The sequence below is a fragment of the Poromitra crassiceps genome (genome assembly GCF_964638095.1).
Source record: "Poromitra crassiceps genome assembly, chromosome: 4".
Classification (NCBI taxonomy): domain Eukaryota; kingdom Metazoa; phylum Chordata; class Actinopteri; order Beryciformes; family Melamphaidae; genus Poromitra; species Poromitra crassiceps.
The window spans coordinates 41,156,847-41,171,809 of record NC_139626.1 but is presented as its reverse complement, the minus strand read 5'-3'; the positions used below and the strand labels follow the sequence as shown (position 1 = coordinate 41,171,809).

Genomic DNA, 14,963 nt, shown 5'->3' with positions numbered 1-14,963 from the left:
GGGTAAAGTTCAAGTTTGTCATTCCTCATGTGCAAGTCAATATAAAAATGCTACAACTCGTACGACACTCTTGTCAACAAGACTGGTTCAGGGCAGGCCAAGTCCCCTGTAGAGTTTGCTAAATAAAAAGGGGGCTTGGAAATTGGCAGGACAGCTCGCTCAATCGATCAGTGACGCAATGCACAATCTCCACTCCCTATAGTTTTTCTCCCACTCGCCACCACTCCCCCCTCTTGTCCGTCCATCCGATCAAGCGAAGAGCAACTATGGAAGTCAGCATCACTACATCAAGGGCCAAAAACAAGATCTCCGTCCTTCATCTCTTCCATCTGTCCCCGGGGAAGAGTCACCCCTCTCCCCCCCATCTCCGCACGCCGTCACTCACTCTTCCGTTCAATATGACGGTCCACTTTGGTTGGCTATCCCATGCAGCTCTCCGTCCCCCTCCACGCCTCGCTCACTCGCTGTCGGTCTCTAGGTCTGAGTCAGACCACTGCACTGGGCTCAGTTTGCCGCGGCGCTGGGCATACTCGATGACTGCCGTGTAGCAGAAGTAGTACTGGTCCCAGGTCTGGATGCTGAAAGCCCTCTGCGTACGCATCCGCCGCACTGTTTGACGTATGTCCACTGTACCAATGTCCTCCAGGCGGGACAGGCAGATGTCCAGTGTACAGAACGTGCCTACCCAAGGAGACGGGTGGATGGAGAGGGAGGGAGCAGGATAGAGGAGGGGAAGTGTTAATACAATTGCTTTGAAATCCAAATGACCAGTTCATTTTACTCCAAATCAGCCATGTATAGCAGATTACGGGGGGAAGACATCAGTAACACAGGCCCAACGATATGTACAGGAAAACCTAAAATTGTGTGCATTCCACTCAAAGCGATCTTTCGGCAATATCACGGTAGAGTACTTTTGTGTTTGCTTACCTGTGCGGCCGATGCCCGCACTGCAATGCACGACCACAGGGGGGCCCCCTGGAGGCCCCGTCCAACTGGAGCCCAGGCTGCGGATCGCCGCCGCCTGCCTCTGCAGCACATGCTCACGGAAATCCAACATGGCCGATGCACTCTTGGGCACACCGAAGTCTGGCCAGCTGACGTAGAGGTAGTGGCACACCTCCCGCGTCTCGCCAGTCTGGGACAAAGGTTGCATAACGTTAGACTTATCCCTTAGGACTGCAAGAGGAGAGAGGAGGTCCAATTGGATGGGACCTCTTTCGAGAGCTCAATGTAGCTTAAATGTCAACTTTACAAGAGGCTTAAACCATCAACGCTACTTTTGAGGCCATTTTAGCTTCTCAAATTTCCAAACCTAACCAGATGTGCAAGTACTCTTGCAGTCCATGGCTGTGCCTCTGCCTCACCTGTGTGTTGTAGAGCTCAAGATGGGAGAGCTTGAAGTCCTGGAACACCTGGATGTGTGTGTTCCTGACCAAGAAGTATCCGTGCTGCTCGGTCCTGCCGTCCTCCAGAGGCCAGTACTGACCACACTTGACACGCCCGCGCTCCACCACCCTGACACACACACACACACACACACACACACAGAATTAGATAAAACCTTCAGCTCGTCAGCATCCCGCCATGCATGTGACATTATTCAATCCACCACCTCTGTGTTCATCATAACGTGGTGCATCCCAACACCCAGATATCAAGACAGTGAAGGAGGAGTCTCACCTGGTGGTCATGACAATGAGCAGCACCATGTGTTCCCACACCATGCGCCAGAAGTCACCAAAGGTCTTTGGCAGAGGACCTGAGGAGCACAGATTGCCGGTCAAACCACAGCAACCCCCGACTGAGCCCTAGCCAGGCTCAGGGGTGAGAGTAGGGAACATGGTGCATTTATATACGTCAATCACAGGAGCATTCTACTCAAAAAACAAGGGTAGGCCTGTCGTTTGTCAACAGCAGGCAGCTGCTCACCCTGAGTAGCGATGTAGGCATTGCTCCTCTTGTACCCATCCATGAAGCTGGCATTGATATAATCTGATGTCTGTAGAACACACAGCATAAGAGGGGTGAGACTGCTTAGTGTGAGGATCTACCGCCCTCTGTTGGAGTACTTGGTTCAGTACTAGTGGAGGGGAACAACAAAATGCATTGTCCATATTAATAACAGTTTTTTCCCGTTCCAATCTGTACATAAGAATCTTACGAAATATTGAATACAGACTTGATAAAGATTCAATCCCATCTTCAACGTATTGAGCTGATGAGATGCATTTAGCCAATCTAAAAACCATGCCAACTTCTTCTTCTGTCCACTTTAACCTTGGACACAAGTCGATGTATTTTAAACTAGAACGACCGCATCATGGATATACGCCTCCGCCAACAAGAGAACAGTTGACATCCATGTCTGTCCAGACTTTGACGTTTGAGCAACATGTGAAGAGATTCCGTCAAAGCGTTACTCAGGTATGGCATTACAGAGCTTGAAAATGGCGTTTGTGAGGTCACAGTGACCTTGACCTTTGACCACCAAAATCTAATGAGTTCATCCTGGAGTCCAAGTCGATGTTTGAGGCAAACTTGATGAAATTCCGTCAAGGCGTTCCTCAGATATCGTGTTAACGAACATCGGACGGACGGACAGACGTACATACGGACAACCTGGAACCATAATGCCTCCGGCCTGGCTATCACCCGCGGAGGCATAATTATACTATCAAGCATTCCACTTCCCATCTATCAAACATGTAAGAACAGACAGGTAAAGGACACTGAGCAGAAATGACCCCAATCTCGAAAATAACTGATATTTATGCAATATCAATTTCCCACATTTAAATCCATAGCTTCAGGGAATCGTATCAGTGCCAACTGATGCCAACAACAAATTTCTACTCACAACACATACACAACATATTACAACAAAGATATATATATATCTTGATATTGGCAACACTGTCACATATGTCAGCTGCAGACATTTATGAAATCATCTTTACAGTCTAGGGGTGTCACGGTACACAAAAGTCACGGTTCGGTACGTACCTCGGTTTTGGGGTCACGGTTCGGTACGAATACGGCACGGTACGAAAACGGGGAAAAAAAGCAACAAATCCCAAATTCTGTTTTTTTCCCTTTGAATATGTCTGAATTCTGCTTTTTACGCTAATTTTACCATCAGAAATAGTGTCTAATATGTGGGAATGAATAAATGTCCACTATTTAATAAGATCTAGGCAATCCACACAAAAAGGTTTTACTCTAGAGCAGTGATTTTCAAAGTGTGGGGTGTGCCTCCCTCTCAGATGTCTGTATTCCAGCTGTTTGACAGGGCAAAGGCATTTCCCCCCACTTTAAATATTTATTGTACACAAGTTTGTAAACAGAGCGCATGTGAGTAGCCTAATACTCCCAACAACCCCTCCCCCTGTTGTATTTGTTTTATGTAGCATTTGCGTTTGATGTAAGCACTAATTTGGAATCCTATCTAAAAGCGGCCACTAGGCGGCAGTGTTTCTTTAGTCAACGTCAAAATACCTACATGTTCAGAAGAAGAATAAAACGGCAGAAGAAGAAAAACTTCTAAACCCTGTTGAAAGATACCCCCACTGTCTGACAGACAACGGGGTGGGTTTCACTTTCCCAGTAAGTACGGGAAAGAACCCTGTCAGCGCCTTAACGTTATTGGATGTGAGTTTTGTTTAGCATAATATGATTACGTTCGGTCATCTAATGGATTATTGGAACATGACAAGGAGTCATCGCCTCTTCCTCACCGCAGCTTGCCTGTCTGCATCCGCAGATGTCTGCTTGACCGCATCACTCATCCCACGCGATGTATGTTGCTTGTTTACAAGTTAACAGTTTTGTCAGTGTTATGTAACGTTTAGCCGCAACGCGCAACTATAAAGGACTTTGTCGCGGCTACGTAACGTTACATTGGCAAGCTTACCTTGTTGGCTTGATGTTGACAGAATTTGCAAAACAGCTTATCGCCACAAAACGTCCCATTCTGTGAACGCGGATTTCTATGGCCCTTGTGTTGTTTTGGTGTGTCTTCTTCTGTGGCGTTTAATTCAATTCAATTCAATGCCGTTCAAACAGCGTTTAGGTGCTTCTGGATTTGACGTATTCGTCGTGTCGTTTCATGTACCGTGAAACGAGGTACCGTGAGGGTCGTACCGTAAATTCACGGGACGAATACATGTACCGTGACACCCCTATTACAGTCCGACAACCTCTCATATAATGCAGCTATTTATTATTACTATCATTATTAGCCGAAATGTCATCTGAACCTAAGACACCTACAATCGATCAGCTCCAACTCCATTCTCATGTCAATTGCACTGTAAACACTAACTGTGGCGAAGTCTTGATGCAGAGATCCACTCTACACTGGAAATATCCTCCTTCTGTCCCAGAGTCTTATTAGCAGTCAGACTGATGGACTCTAGGTGTCCAGATTGGGTTGGTGTATTTAGGTTGGTGTATTTAGGTGTGAAATAAATGCAGGGATCTCTGAAACATGAGAAGTTGGATGAGTTCATTCCTACCTCATCCTCGTCATCACAGAGCTGGCAGAGTCGCACTCGTGATTGGTCCAGACAGAGGACATCACTGTACCTGTTCTTTATCTGATTGGACAGCTTCCTGTAAAGGCAGAGTTGAATACAATTTGAGGTAAGAGGAAAAGTAAATTGCAAGCTCAGGTGTTTATCAGTCACATAATTGTCCATTTTGATTCATGAACTGGAGAGAAATGAATGCAACAACAGAGAGACAGAAAAAGGAGGCAGCAGACAGCTCCTCTCGTCTCTTACTTTGAGTAGTCAAAGGTGCCCGCTGGCGGCTCCTTGCGGATCTCCTCGTACTCCTGGTAGATCCCCTTCTTCTTCCTCCTCTTTACGTGCTCTACCAGCTCCTGCACGGTCATGCCTCCCCGCTCTGGCATGTGAACGGACACCTCCTCCGTGCAGGGGTCCTCATCCTCAGGACCCCACGACGAGGACAGGGGCGGGGACTGGGAGGACGGCTGGTGGGGAGGGCGTGGCAAAGACTTCTGGGGCAACGGGGGCACCCCTTCCTCTTCTTCACCCTCCACCTCCACCACCTCCTCCTCTTCCTCTTCTTCCTCCTCCTCCTCCTCTTCCTCCTCCTCCTCTACATCCTCATTCTGAGATCTGAGGCCAGAGTCTGTTGCCTTGCCAACCGGCGTATCCGCATCTCCTTTCTGGTGAAAGGGGGTGTCAGGGGGCGTGTCTGACTGGGGAGGGGGCGGGCGGCCGCGGCCGTTCATGTTAGAGTTGGGGCTGGTGTTAGCCCCGCCCACTGCTGAGCCATTCCAGTGTTGGTGGTTCCCCTGCGGCCGGTGACCAGCAGAATGCGGGCTCTGCTGGTACTGGCCTTGGCCTCGAGTCCTGCCCTCCACCCCACCGCAGTGGTTGTGTGGGTTAGCATTGCTATCGTCGTAGCAGGCAAAGTTAGCCGTGGCGTGGGTGTGGGAGAGTGCCGCGCAGGTTGTACTCCAGGCGCCGCACTCCAGGCTGTAGGAGCGCAGCAGGCTCCCCACGCAGTCGTGCGTGTCGTGCACTTGTGTGTCACCCGCGGCGGGGTTTGTGTCGATGTTGACACAGGACTGGATCCAGGCCACGTGGCTATACTGGGAGGTGCCACCCAGGTGCTCCGGGAGGGAGGAGACCGGGATGTAATTGGCCAACTCGTGGGCTTTCACTGTGCGCACCTGGCAACAAGATGAGACATTTAAAATATTAAGATAACCAACTTATTATATGTAACATCCTTAATAACACCTACATTTAAGACAGTGAATAAGTGACTTGGAAACAATGATGTGTGGATGTGACTCAGGGAGCACAGAGACATGATGTGTGGATGTCACTCAGGGAGCACAGAGACATGATGTGTGGATGTCACTCAGGGAGCACAGAGACATGATGTGTGGATGTCACTCAGGGAGCACAGAGACATGATGTGTGGATGTCACTCAGGGAGCACAGAGACATACGTACCCGGTCTCTCAGCTTCTCGCGCACAAAGAGACGGAGGACAGCGAAAGGGGCTCGAAACCAAAGAGGCGACGACACAATGAAGACACATTTTAGACGAGCTGGAAATGCCCCCTGGGAAGCACAAACATCAACAATGATGAAAATCATCTTCACTTTAAATGACTATTCTACAGATGGGGGGGGGGGGGGGGGGGGGGCAGAAAAGAGGAGCTTCCTCAGTTTTACCTTGAGCAAGCTGAGGATCTTGACACAGAGCTCATAGTCAAAGTTTCCATAGCTGGAGTTGGTCATGTCATAGATGAATATGAGGCCGTCTCTCTGAGTTTGCACACTGTGGAGATAAACAGAACAAAACCTGTTAAGGCCTAAACAGACTCGTCCGTCAGAGCCTCGCCCTCCCCGCATGACGGCGGGTGGAGCGCCGTCATGCGGGGAGGGGGCGCCGTCGGCTGACGGGGGCTGCTCGAAAATGTGACTCAGCGGCGACGATACGTGCGTGACGTCAGCTGCACGAGAGTTGTGATTGGCCGTTGCCTTGGGCCTGTAACAGAGATCTCCGAGGTAGTCAGCGGAGACCGTCCTCATCGTCGTAAAGTCGTCTTCGAAGCATGACGTTAGATTATAACGAACTAGTTGTGTGGCTTAGCCTTCCCAAATGTTGAGGGTCGTTTTTTAGAATTTAATACATAGAATTGGGAACGTTACATTCAATTTCATTCAGACTGCCTGGGGCCTAAAAAAAAATAAAGTTTGGTTCCGGTTTCCGACCGACCCTGTCAATTTACGTGCGACCCAATTTATTTTATGAGCTTGTTGATTTGACGGTGGCGCTAAGGGGCGGGGTTTGCCACTGCGCGAAGGTGCTTTTCGCTACGGATACTTTAAAACGAAAATGGCATGGAGGGAGCATGACGGACATGTGCTTTGTGTCGCTTCTCTGCCCATGCAGCAGCGTGCCAACCAGAATTGTGAGATTGGGGTTAACATCGTTTGAAAACGTGCTTCAGGAAGTTAAACAGTGCCCTTGTATATTCGTATCAGCAGCCGGCAAAGTGGACAGAGCTGACAAATGGACGGATATTGCCAGCGATGTGGTGTCGACCCCCACTCAGCAGCTTGGTTCGCTCGTCAGTGGCTTCATGGCTACGTTTCAATTCAGGTATTTAGCACTGAAGTGCACGGCAGAACCTCAGCCCTCGACAGCTCAAAGTACCGCTCCGTCCGCCTTCGAGATACTGTTTCGTGCACAGCAACGTACTCATTTGCCCCCGCCGAAGGTTGCACAGACGAAAAAAGAGGAGCTAAAAAATTACATTCTGGAGAGCCTGCGGACCCGGGAGTGGGCTTTTCTCTTCCAGAGAGCACAAACCAGAGCGTGTGTGTGCGCGTGTGCGTGCATCTGTGCGTGTGCGTGCATGTGCGTGCGTGCGTATGTGTGTGTGTGACGTGTGTGTTTGTGTGCGTGTGTGTGTGTAGCTATGAGGAAGCCGTGAGTTGGAAGAGGCAGGAAGGGGGCGTTGGGGGGGGCGGTGGGAATAGAAGTGTGTCTGTCTGGTTTTTGCGGTCTAATAATGGCATTAAAGGTATGAGATGAAATATTGTTTGAGATGTCTTCAATGCCAATGGTCCAGAACTGGTTTTTAGGAGTAGAAAAAAGAACATTTAAAAACAGCACGTTTTAATAACATTGAAGCATTCATATTGACTTAAATATTTTGTTCATATAAAAACGTGTGTAGAGCACAGTGGTACAGTACATGTAGGCTATGTTATGAAAAAAGTATCCATCGCTGCTGTAATTTTAAGGAAAAAAAATATATCTATATATTTCCTATCTATCCCTTGCTGCCACTGAAAATAAAATAAAAAAATAAAATAAAATAAATTCCCTACCGACCCTCACCTCAACTGACAACCAACAGGAACCAAACTTATTTTTTTTTTAGGCCTGGCACACAATCGCCGCCATTTTCCAAAGGAGGTTCCACAGGAGGAGGGAGGGTGGGAGGAGGGAGGGTGTAGTGACGTCCTAGCGTGTAGGGCTCGCTGGCGCCGGCAGACGGCGAGACGGCTCCAATTCGAGGCGGACGGACAAGTCTGTTTAGGCCTTTAAGGCCCAATTATACTCCATTTTCATGTGGAAATAAATGCGTCCATTTCAAACGGTGTCATCGTCACTGCCCACATACTTCCATGCGTCTTTCAAGTTGGTATCATGTTAAGCAATACATCCAATAGTGGGCAGTAGAGAGTCAAATGTGTGAGTGTGTGTGGTTCTGCTCCGTTTCATGCGTAACCGTAAGCTTTCAGAGGACGGACAGAAATACGCACAAAATGAACGCAGAGTACAGACAGAAGGCTCTGTCCGTCTGCGTCTTTAACAGAGTATAATAGACCCTTTTCACGGGGGCCATTTTGTGTCGAAAAGGCAGGGTAAACACAGGTGCAAGCAAAACCGTAATGAGGGTTTCCAACTTACACCCATGGAAGTTGGAAACCCTCATTAGTGTTTTGCTTGCACCCGTGTTTACCCTGCCTTTTCGACACAGAATGGCCCCCGTGTAAAAGGGTCTATCGTGCCTTTAATCAAAAAATAAGAGGATCCAGCAACAATTTTCATCGCGGTCATTTTCTCAAAAGTCGCATCTTGGACCCGCTTCGGCCCACATTGTATTTGGGATCTTGACCCTGTTGTTCCAAGAATCCAGGTAATATACTAATGAAGAAAAGAAAGTGAACACATTTAAAGAAGAAAGAAAAGAAACGTGGGGTGACTGAGCAACAAACAGGAGAAGGACAGAAAGGAGAGATGTGATGTGCAGAAAAGGGTGCATCACCTCTCTACGGCTTTGTCCAGCTGATAGATGATGGCCTGTAGCACAGCTTTGTGAGTAGTGACGTCTGGCCGATGGAGACGAGCAGTGAACAGTGCCAGAGCAGCACCGATAGCATCGCGGCCAGGCTGCAAGGCACATGATTGGGCCATTATATACACACCAGTGCACATTCCTTGTGCTTCCATGCTATGTGATCTGTAAATTGCAGCTGCACTGATTTCTCATTATGGACACAAACAACCTTCAGGACCACCACATACAGAAGGCTAGTGTACCGTTTGTTTGTTTGTGTGTGTCTATCATATATAAATTAAAGGAGAACTTCACCAAAAACATTATGCTGGTTTATTTTGCACGTGATCTCACACATCCAAAAACTGTAAAACATTCATTTCGTTTGACAGTTATTGAGAGTTGATTTGAGTTCAGTTGTGGACCAGTGATGTCATTTGTGCATGAACGGCATCACTGGTCCACAACTTAGCTCAAAGCAACTCTCGTTGCGTTGATTTTCAGTGACGTTCTCCTTTAAGGGACAAATCCCAATGACTTTGTGTAACATGACTGACAGAATGTGATTATAATCCTGTATTGTGTTTTACTCACCAGGACTGTGAATTTGCCGCTCAACAGCTCAGAGCGCAGCGGCTCCTCGTCAGGGTTGATGTTGAAGATGCCCTCTTTGATTCTTGTGTTCTGATTTGATACATGATAACAGAGACAGGAGAGAGGGGGAAGTGATCAGCCTACAGTTAAACAGCATTAGCATCATCTAGGCATTGTTAGTAAAGACAAATCAAAAAAGCAGTAGGGAAAAAGATCACAAACAGGTTATATCTATCCTCCAAAAGCTGCAATATATACAGAGTGGAGCACACCCAAACAAGTTGAAGAGGTGCAGACTAACGAAACATCAAAATGATCGATTTCCCCCCACACCTCTAAAACACCACACACACACACACACACACACACACACACACACACACGATTACCTGTCAATCGTGATGACACAGTACCGATCACTCATGATATATTAACACAAAGATCATCTCTGGACAATACCCATCATCTCAGTTACCTTAACATGGAGCGCGTTGCATTACGACCACGAGGCGGACACCGGAGCAGGTCGCAGCCTGTCTAGTGAACGCCTGTGTCCAACAGACGCGTCCCCGAAGCGGCTCTCCGCCACTAAAAAATCGGCCTGTGTGTTTTGGCTTCTCTCTTTGAGCACAGAGCAGATCGAGCTGGGTAGGAGTTCACGAAAATTATAAAATAAAAAAGTGCTGTCGATTTTCAAAATAAAAGCTGTTACTGTATGTCAAGAAACAGTCACACATTGGGGACGGGGGGGGCGGGGTGCTGTAGCCGGCTTTCTATAGTAATGCATCCCTCAATTACTTGAATGCTTCCATTATTTTGGCAGCTACTTGGGTTCAAATTAACTTAGTGAGTTGGTTTGACATTTTTGTATTAATGAACTAAATTCAGTAATGTTCCGGTTATGGTCGCCTAATTGTTTTCATTGTTACATTGTAGCCTAAAATTCAATCACAATGATGTTGTTTTTGTAGACACCAATAATGATGACTGCCCTTTAAACTAGTAAACTATTTTAAATCATATCTATATCTATATATATCTATATATAAGCGGCGGCAGGGGGGGAGCATAAATTACAGACTACCCACTACACACATCCCTGCAACATTCTCTTGATAATGGATATAAAGGTACATGGTTGGCTCAGAGTGCTGTCTGTCACTAATGGTAGCAGCGCTGTACCTTGTATGCTTGGAAGAGGTCGATGGCTCTGTCTACGTCAAACTTGCGGGCCATGAGGAACTTGACAGCTGTGGGCTGGGAGACAAGACCAGCACTGTGGGGCTGCTCTAAGCTCCGCACCTCACTCAGGAACTCCTCCACTGCCTGGGAGAGATGAGGAAGAGACGGGAGAGGAAGAGGAAGGGGGAAAAATACATTGACAGCAGGTGGGAGTTAAAGAGAGCAGAGCAACAGCAGGCAGGGACAGAGAGTTGATGGGGAGGGCGACTGACATGCAGCAAAAAGCTGTCAACTCCAACTCTGTATAATGTTAGCAGGCTATCCTTCTACTACATGTATTAGATCAGGGTGTCCATACACCAAGCTGTAAAATTCAACCAAGAGGCATGTGCCGATCCTCCTACCATGTAAACAGCACAAGGAAGTCAACTAACTGATCAGCCATACTGTATGCAAAAGCTATGACTCCACTCTCTGATAGATAAGGACAAAGAAGAAGAGATATGAAGTGAAAATTAGCCTATCTAACCCCTAAAAATGTAGCCATCATATGAGCATAATGTCAACAGTAACACAGCCAAATATTTATATGGTTTAGGTAATTATTTAGGCACAACGCTCAGACCTGTACTATATGAACACCTCTGACTGCTGCACAACCTATGCTATCATCGGGACTATTCTGCATACTATATTTTGACAGGAGACACAGTCAAGTTAAATGTTCGCACTGCAGTTAAAGTAACCCAAACTTGAGTGACAACGTTAACTTAAGAGTTACCGTAATTACTTTACTACTTGATTAACAATTTGGTGAAAGATTGGTGCATTTGATCAGTAATTGAGTTGCTGGCCTTCATTGTGGTGAAGTAACATGTTCGCGATTTTAATACCAAACAAAACACAGGACACACAAGACTGTAGAAGACAGTTACTGGATGGATGGCTGGCTGGATTGATTGATTGATTGATATGTTTATTTGAATGCCATGCACCATTTATGGTGCACTGCCCAGCCCATATGGGCACCACAAGACACTGGATATCAACAGTCAACAGCCAACAGCCAGGATGGCCACATAACAAAACATTATATAGTTCTACAAATTCAAAAGGAGAACATTTCAACAAAAACACGTTCAATTTCCACAACAGAAATGTCAAATTTATATTGGATTTTGGATACAATGTTCTCCGTCTTAGTTGCCATGTATTTTCTAACGTTCTGTTAAGACAAAGAGCCAACTCAACAAATTGCCTTCAGACAAGCAAAACAAATCAGGATTCCTTGACTGAATTTTCTCAAATAATGTTAGAAGCTGTCTGGAGCTAGGAAAGTGATGTTCGCAATCGAGAAACAAAATGGCAAAATGGGGGGATGCTAACATTACTCTTAGAGTAGACCAGTCATTACCATGGGCTATACAACACCACATAAAAAAACTGAACTATCCCTTTATCTGACTAAATGCACTTATTTTCTCTCATTTACAAAGTTAAAATGTATATAGATTTACTGATGCGGAAATAAAAACAATGAGATAGCCTGTTAACTCCACCTAAATGCATTTATTTGCTCTCATTTATAAATTATTAGTGTATGTGTATACGTTTTCAATAACACATGCCTCAAACAAAGTTCTGATTTATCCAATGTATATCTCTTCGAATTGGCTGGTTTATGCGATAGAAATCATTAATTACCTATGCCAGTAAAACATATTTCTTAGATTTAATTTACTCTCTCATTCTGTCTTGTGGGAAAGAATGTGGTTTATTGCAGAGAAAATTCTTTTAATCTTTCCAGAGAGATAAGCAAAAATAACCTTCCGGATGTTCCCAGATGTATCAATAAATGTTCCTCGTGTATCTATCAATGTCAACATGTCCGAATAAGAACTCCAGTTTTCTATCGTTTTCATTCTATCACAATAAACTCTTATCTGACCTTGCACGTCCGCAATGTTCCAGTATAAAGGCATGAGAATGATGCTCTTGCCTTTCTGCTCCTATGATTTTGATGAAGTCATTTGTGCCATTGTTCGAACAATTAATACAACAAGAAAGACCACTCTTTTCTCAAGTCTGTTTTATTAAAGACAGTCTGCCATGACAGTTTACCTATTCATGATAATATACGGTAAGATGATGTGGAAATGGCAGTAATCATCTGGAATGTTCATTTATGCACAAATTCCCAGCAAACATTTTCACGTATAACGACCGTCTGCTGCACGTCAAACCACTACATCTAGTCAGGGTCTAATTATATATCTCAAATGGAAATCTTAGCGACGTAATTCCTCTACTTCCCCACAACATGTCCAGATTCAACGATTTTTGCTACATCGAAAGAAAAGAGATAAAACCTCATGGGGGATTCGATCCTGCGGCGCCCGCATCGCAGTCCTGCATCTTATCCATTAGGCCACGGAATTAGTTACAAATACTTCGGATTTGGTCATATATAGAGATACTTAACATTGAGCACTTGGGATTTTGACATGACGGTCTCTACTGGAAGTTGCATTGATAGGCTAGCTGCCTCGCTAATTCTGTTTCATGATTTCAACCAGCGATGAGACAAGTATATTTATATAATTTACGATAATGTAACCAACGCGACTTTAGCAGACAGCATCCAAAACCCACAACACTGCGTTTAGTTACGGCAAGAGAAATGGGACAATACCACAGGATTCAGGATGTTTGTGATAAATACAAGCCCATAGCAAGAGACACTTGCACTTATATGACATAAACGTGTTTTCATATTAAAAAAAGAAAAGGGCGTTCAATAAAAGTCGTCATTGCAGGTGGAGTGCATGACTATCTGATCACACAACAGGTAAATTGTCAATCAAATGTCATTTTATTCAACAAAAACACAAAAGACACCTACATGTGGTGTTTTCAAAGCAATATGAGATCAATATTTTTTGTTTTGAAGTGACAGTCTAAACGTTACTTTGGAGGAACGTGGAGAGAAGGTCAGACTTAGATGGTAGATGCCAAACCACAATTCTATCGTCTGGTGACGTCGCGGTCAAGACGATGTTTGCTGGGTTCACTCTTCTCATGATTTATAGATAAGACCTATTGTGAATTGGGTCGCGATGGTTTGTCATTTTTAAAAAGTGGGTCCCCAGAAAAGAGTTTGGGAAACTGCCTAAAAATGTTGTGTAGGCTAATGGAACTGAAAAGAGGGAGACAGGGTGCTGGTATTATAGTAAATAAATAAATAAAAAAACACTCATAACGTTTTGGATAGTTGTATTGCAATAATAATGTTATCGTTTTCACAAAATCCCAAGTGGACTTGCCTCAGTGCCTTGGCACACCATTTGGGAACTAGGCAAGGATAAAAATGAATGAAGCTGTCATCGGAAGCTCTGCATGACATTTGATGTTTGCTATCAGTGTCGGCCCATCCCCTTTACTGGAGACCGATGGCAACAACAATGCTAGGAACTACGAGACCAGTTCTGTGAATTCTCGGCCGTAAATGTGATAGGCAGGACATTGCTAGCTAACGTTAGCTAATAACACTCGCATCATACAGTACCACGAGACCCATATTAACGTTCCATCTTATGTCATGGTTCACAATCACAAAAAAAATCAAAGCGATACGACGTTGGACGTTATTAAACGTCAAAATGAGTCCAACATAATTGTAACAAGACAGCAGCAGAGCCAAGTCGCTGCAAGCCAACAATAGCTATCCAGCTAGCGAGTAGCTAGGGGTAACGTTACATGTGGTAGCTAGCTAGCATTAGCGTTAAAGGTAACTACTAGCTACATTGGGTTAACGTTATCTAACGCTGGGCAACCAGGTAAGGTTAATGTTAGTTAACGTTGCCAAAATGATTCTCTCCCTTCTGTCCATGTAGGCAATCGGAACACAACCAAGTCCCTAACATTCCAGCAAACGCCATCATGCTAAAAGCCAGCTAACATCCACGCTAACTGCTGTCAGTCACACAGGAATCGGTCGACACGGGAGGGTGCGAACGGGCCAGGGCTGTTTACTGGGCTACATCGTTCCAGAGAACAACAACAGTAGCGAAATTATACATCAAACGTGTATTGAGAAGAGATACAAATGACATGACAACTGTACACATTAAAGATGTAACGGAGATGAGAGAAAATCCGTCGAAAGCCTTACCAGCTCCTCCTGAGTTGTCAGGGCTTCCGCCATCTTGAAGCCTCCGCAACGTCGCACGGGCGCGCCCACTAGCCGCTCGCTTCACGCCTCTACACCCCAGTGCAGGCAGAGGTCCGTCTGTCCGACTCCCTGGCCCTGGGCACAATAAACACTTTACCATTTCCCCCTGCTCAC

General features: G+C 45.7%; 1 protein-coding gene across 1 annotated transcript; it reads right to left on the bottom strand.

Moving 5' to 3' along the window:
* Positions 1–457: 457 nt before the first annotated feature.
* On the bottom strand, positions 458–14,822 carry ptpn9b (protein tyrosine phosphatase non-receptor type 9b; the record flags this gene model as incomplete). Its single annotated transcript, XM_083635653.1, has 13 exons — positions 458–681; positions 931–1,138; positions 1,368–1,518; positions 1,684–1,762; positions 1,933–2,002; positions 4,518–4,614; positions 4,785–5,704; positions 5,994–6,104; positions 6,219–6,324; positions 8,831–8,955; positions 9,437–9,526; positions 10,619–10,762; positions 14,790–14,822. The coding sequence occupies 13 exons, from the start codon at positions 14,820–14,822 to the stop codon at positions 458–460; spliced, it is 2,358 nt and encodes a 785-aa protein (XP_083491779.1).
* Positions 14,823–14,963: the final 141 nt, after the last annotated feature.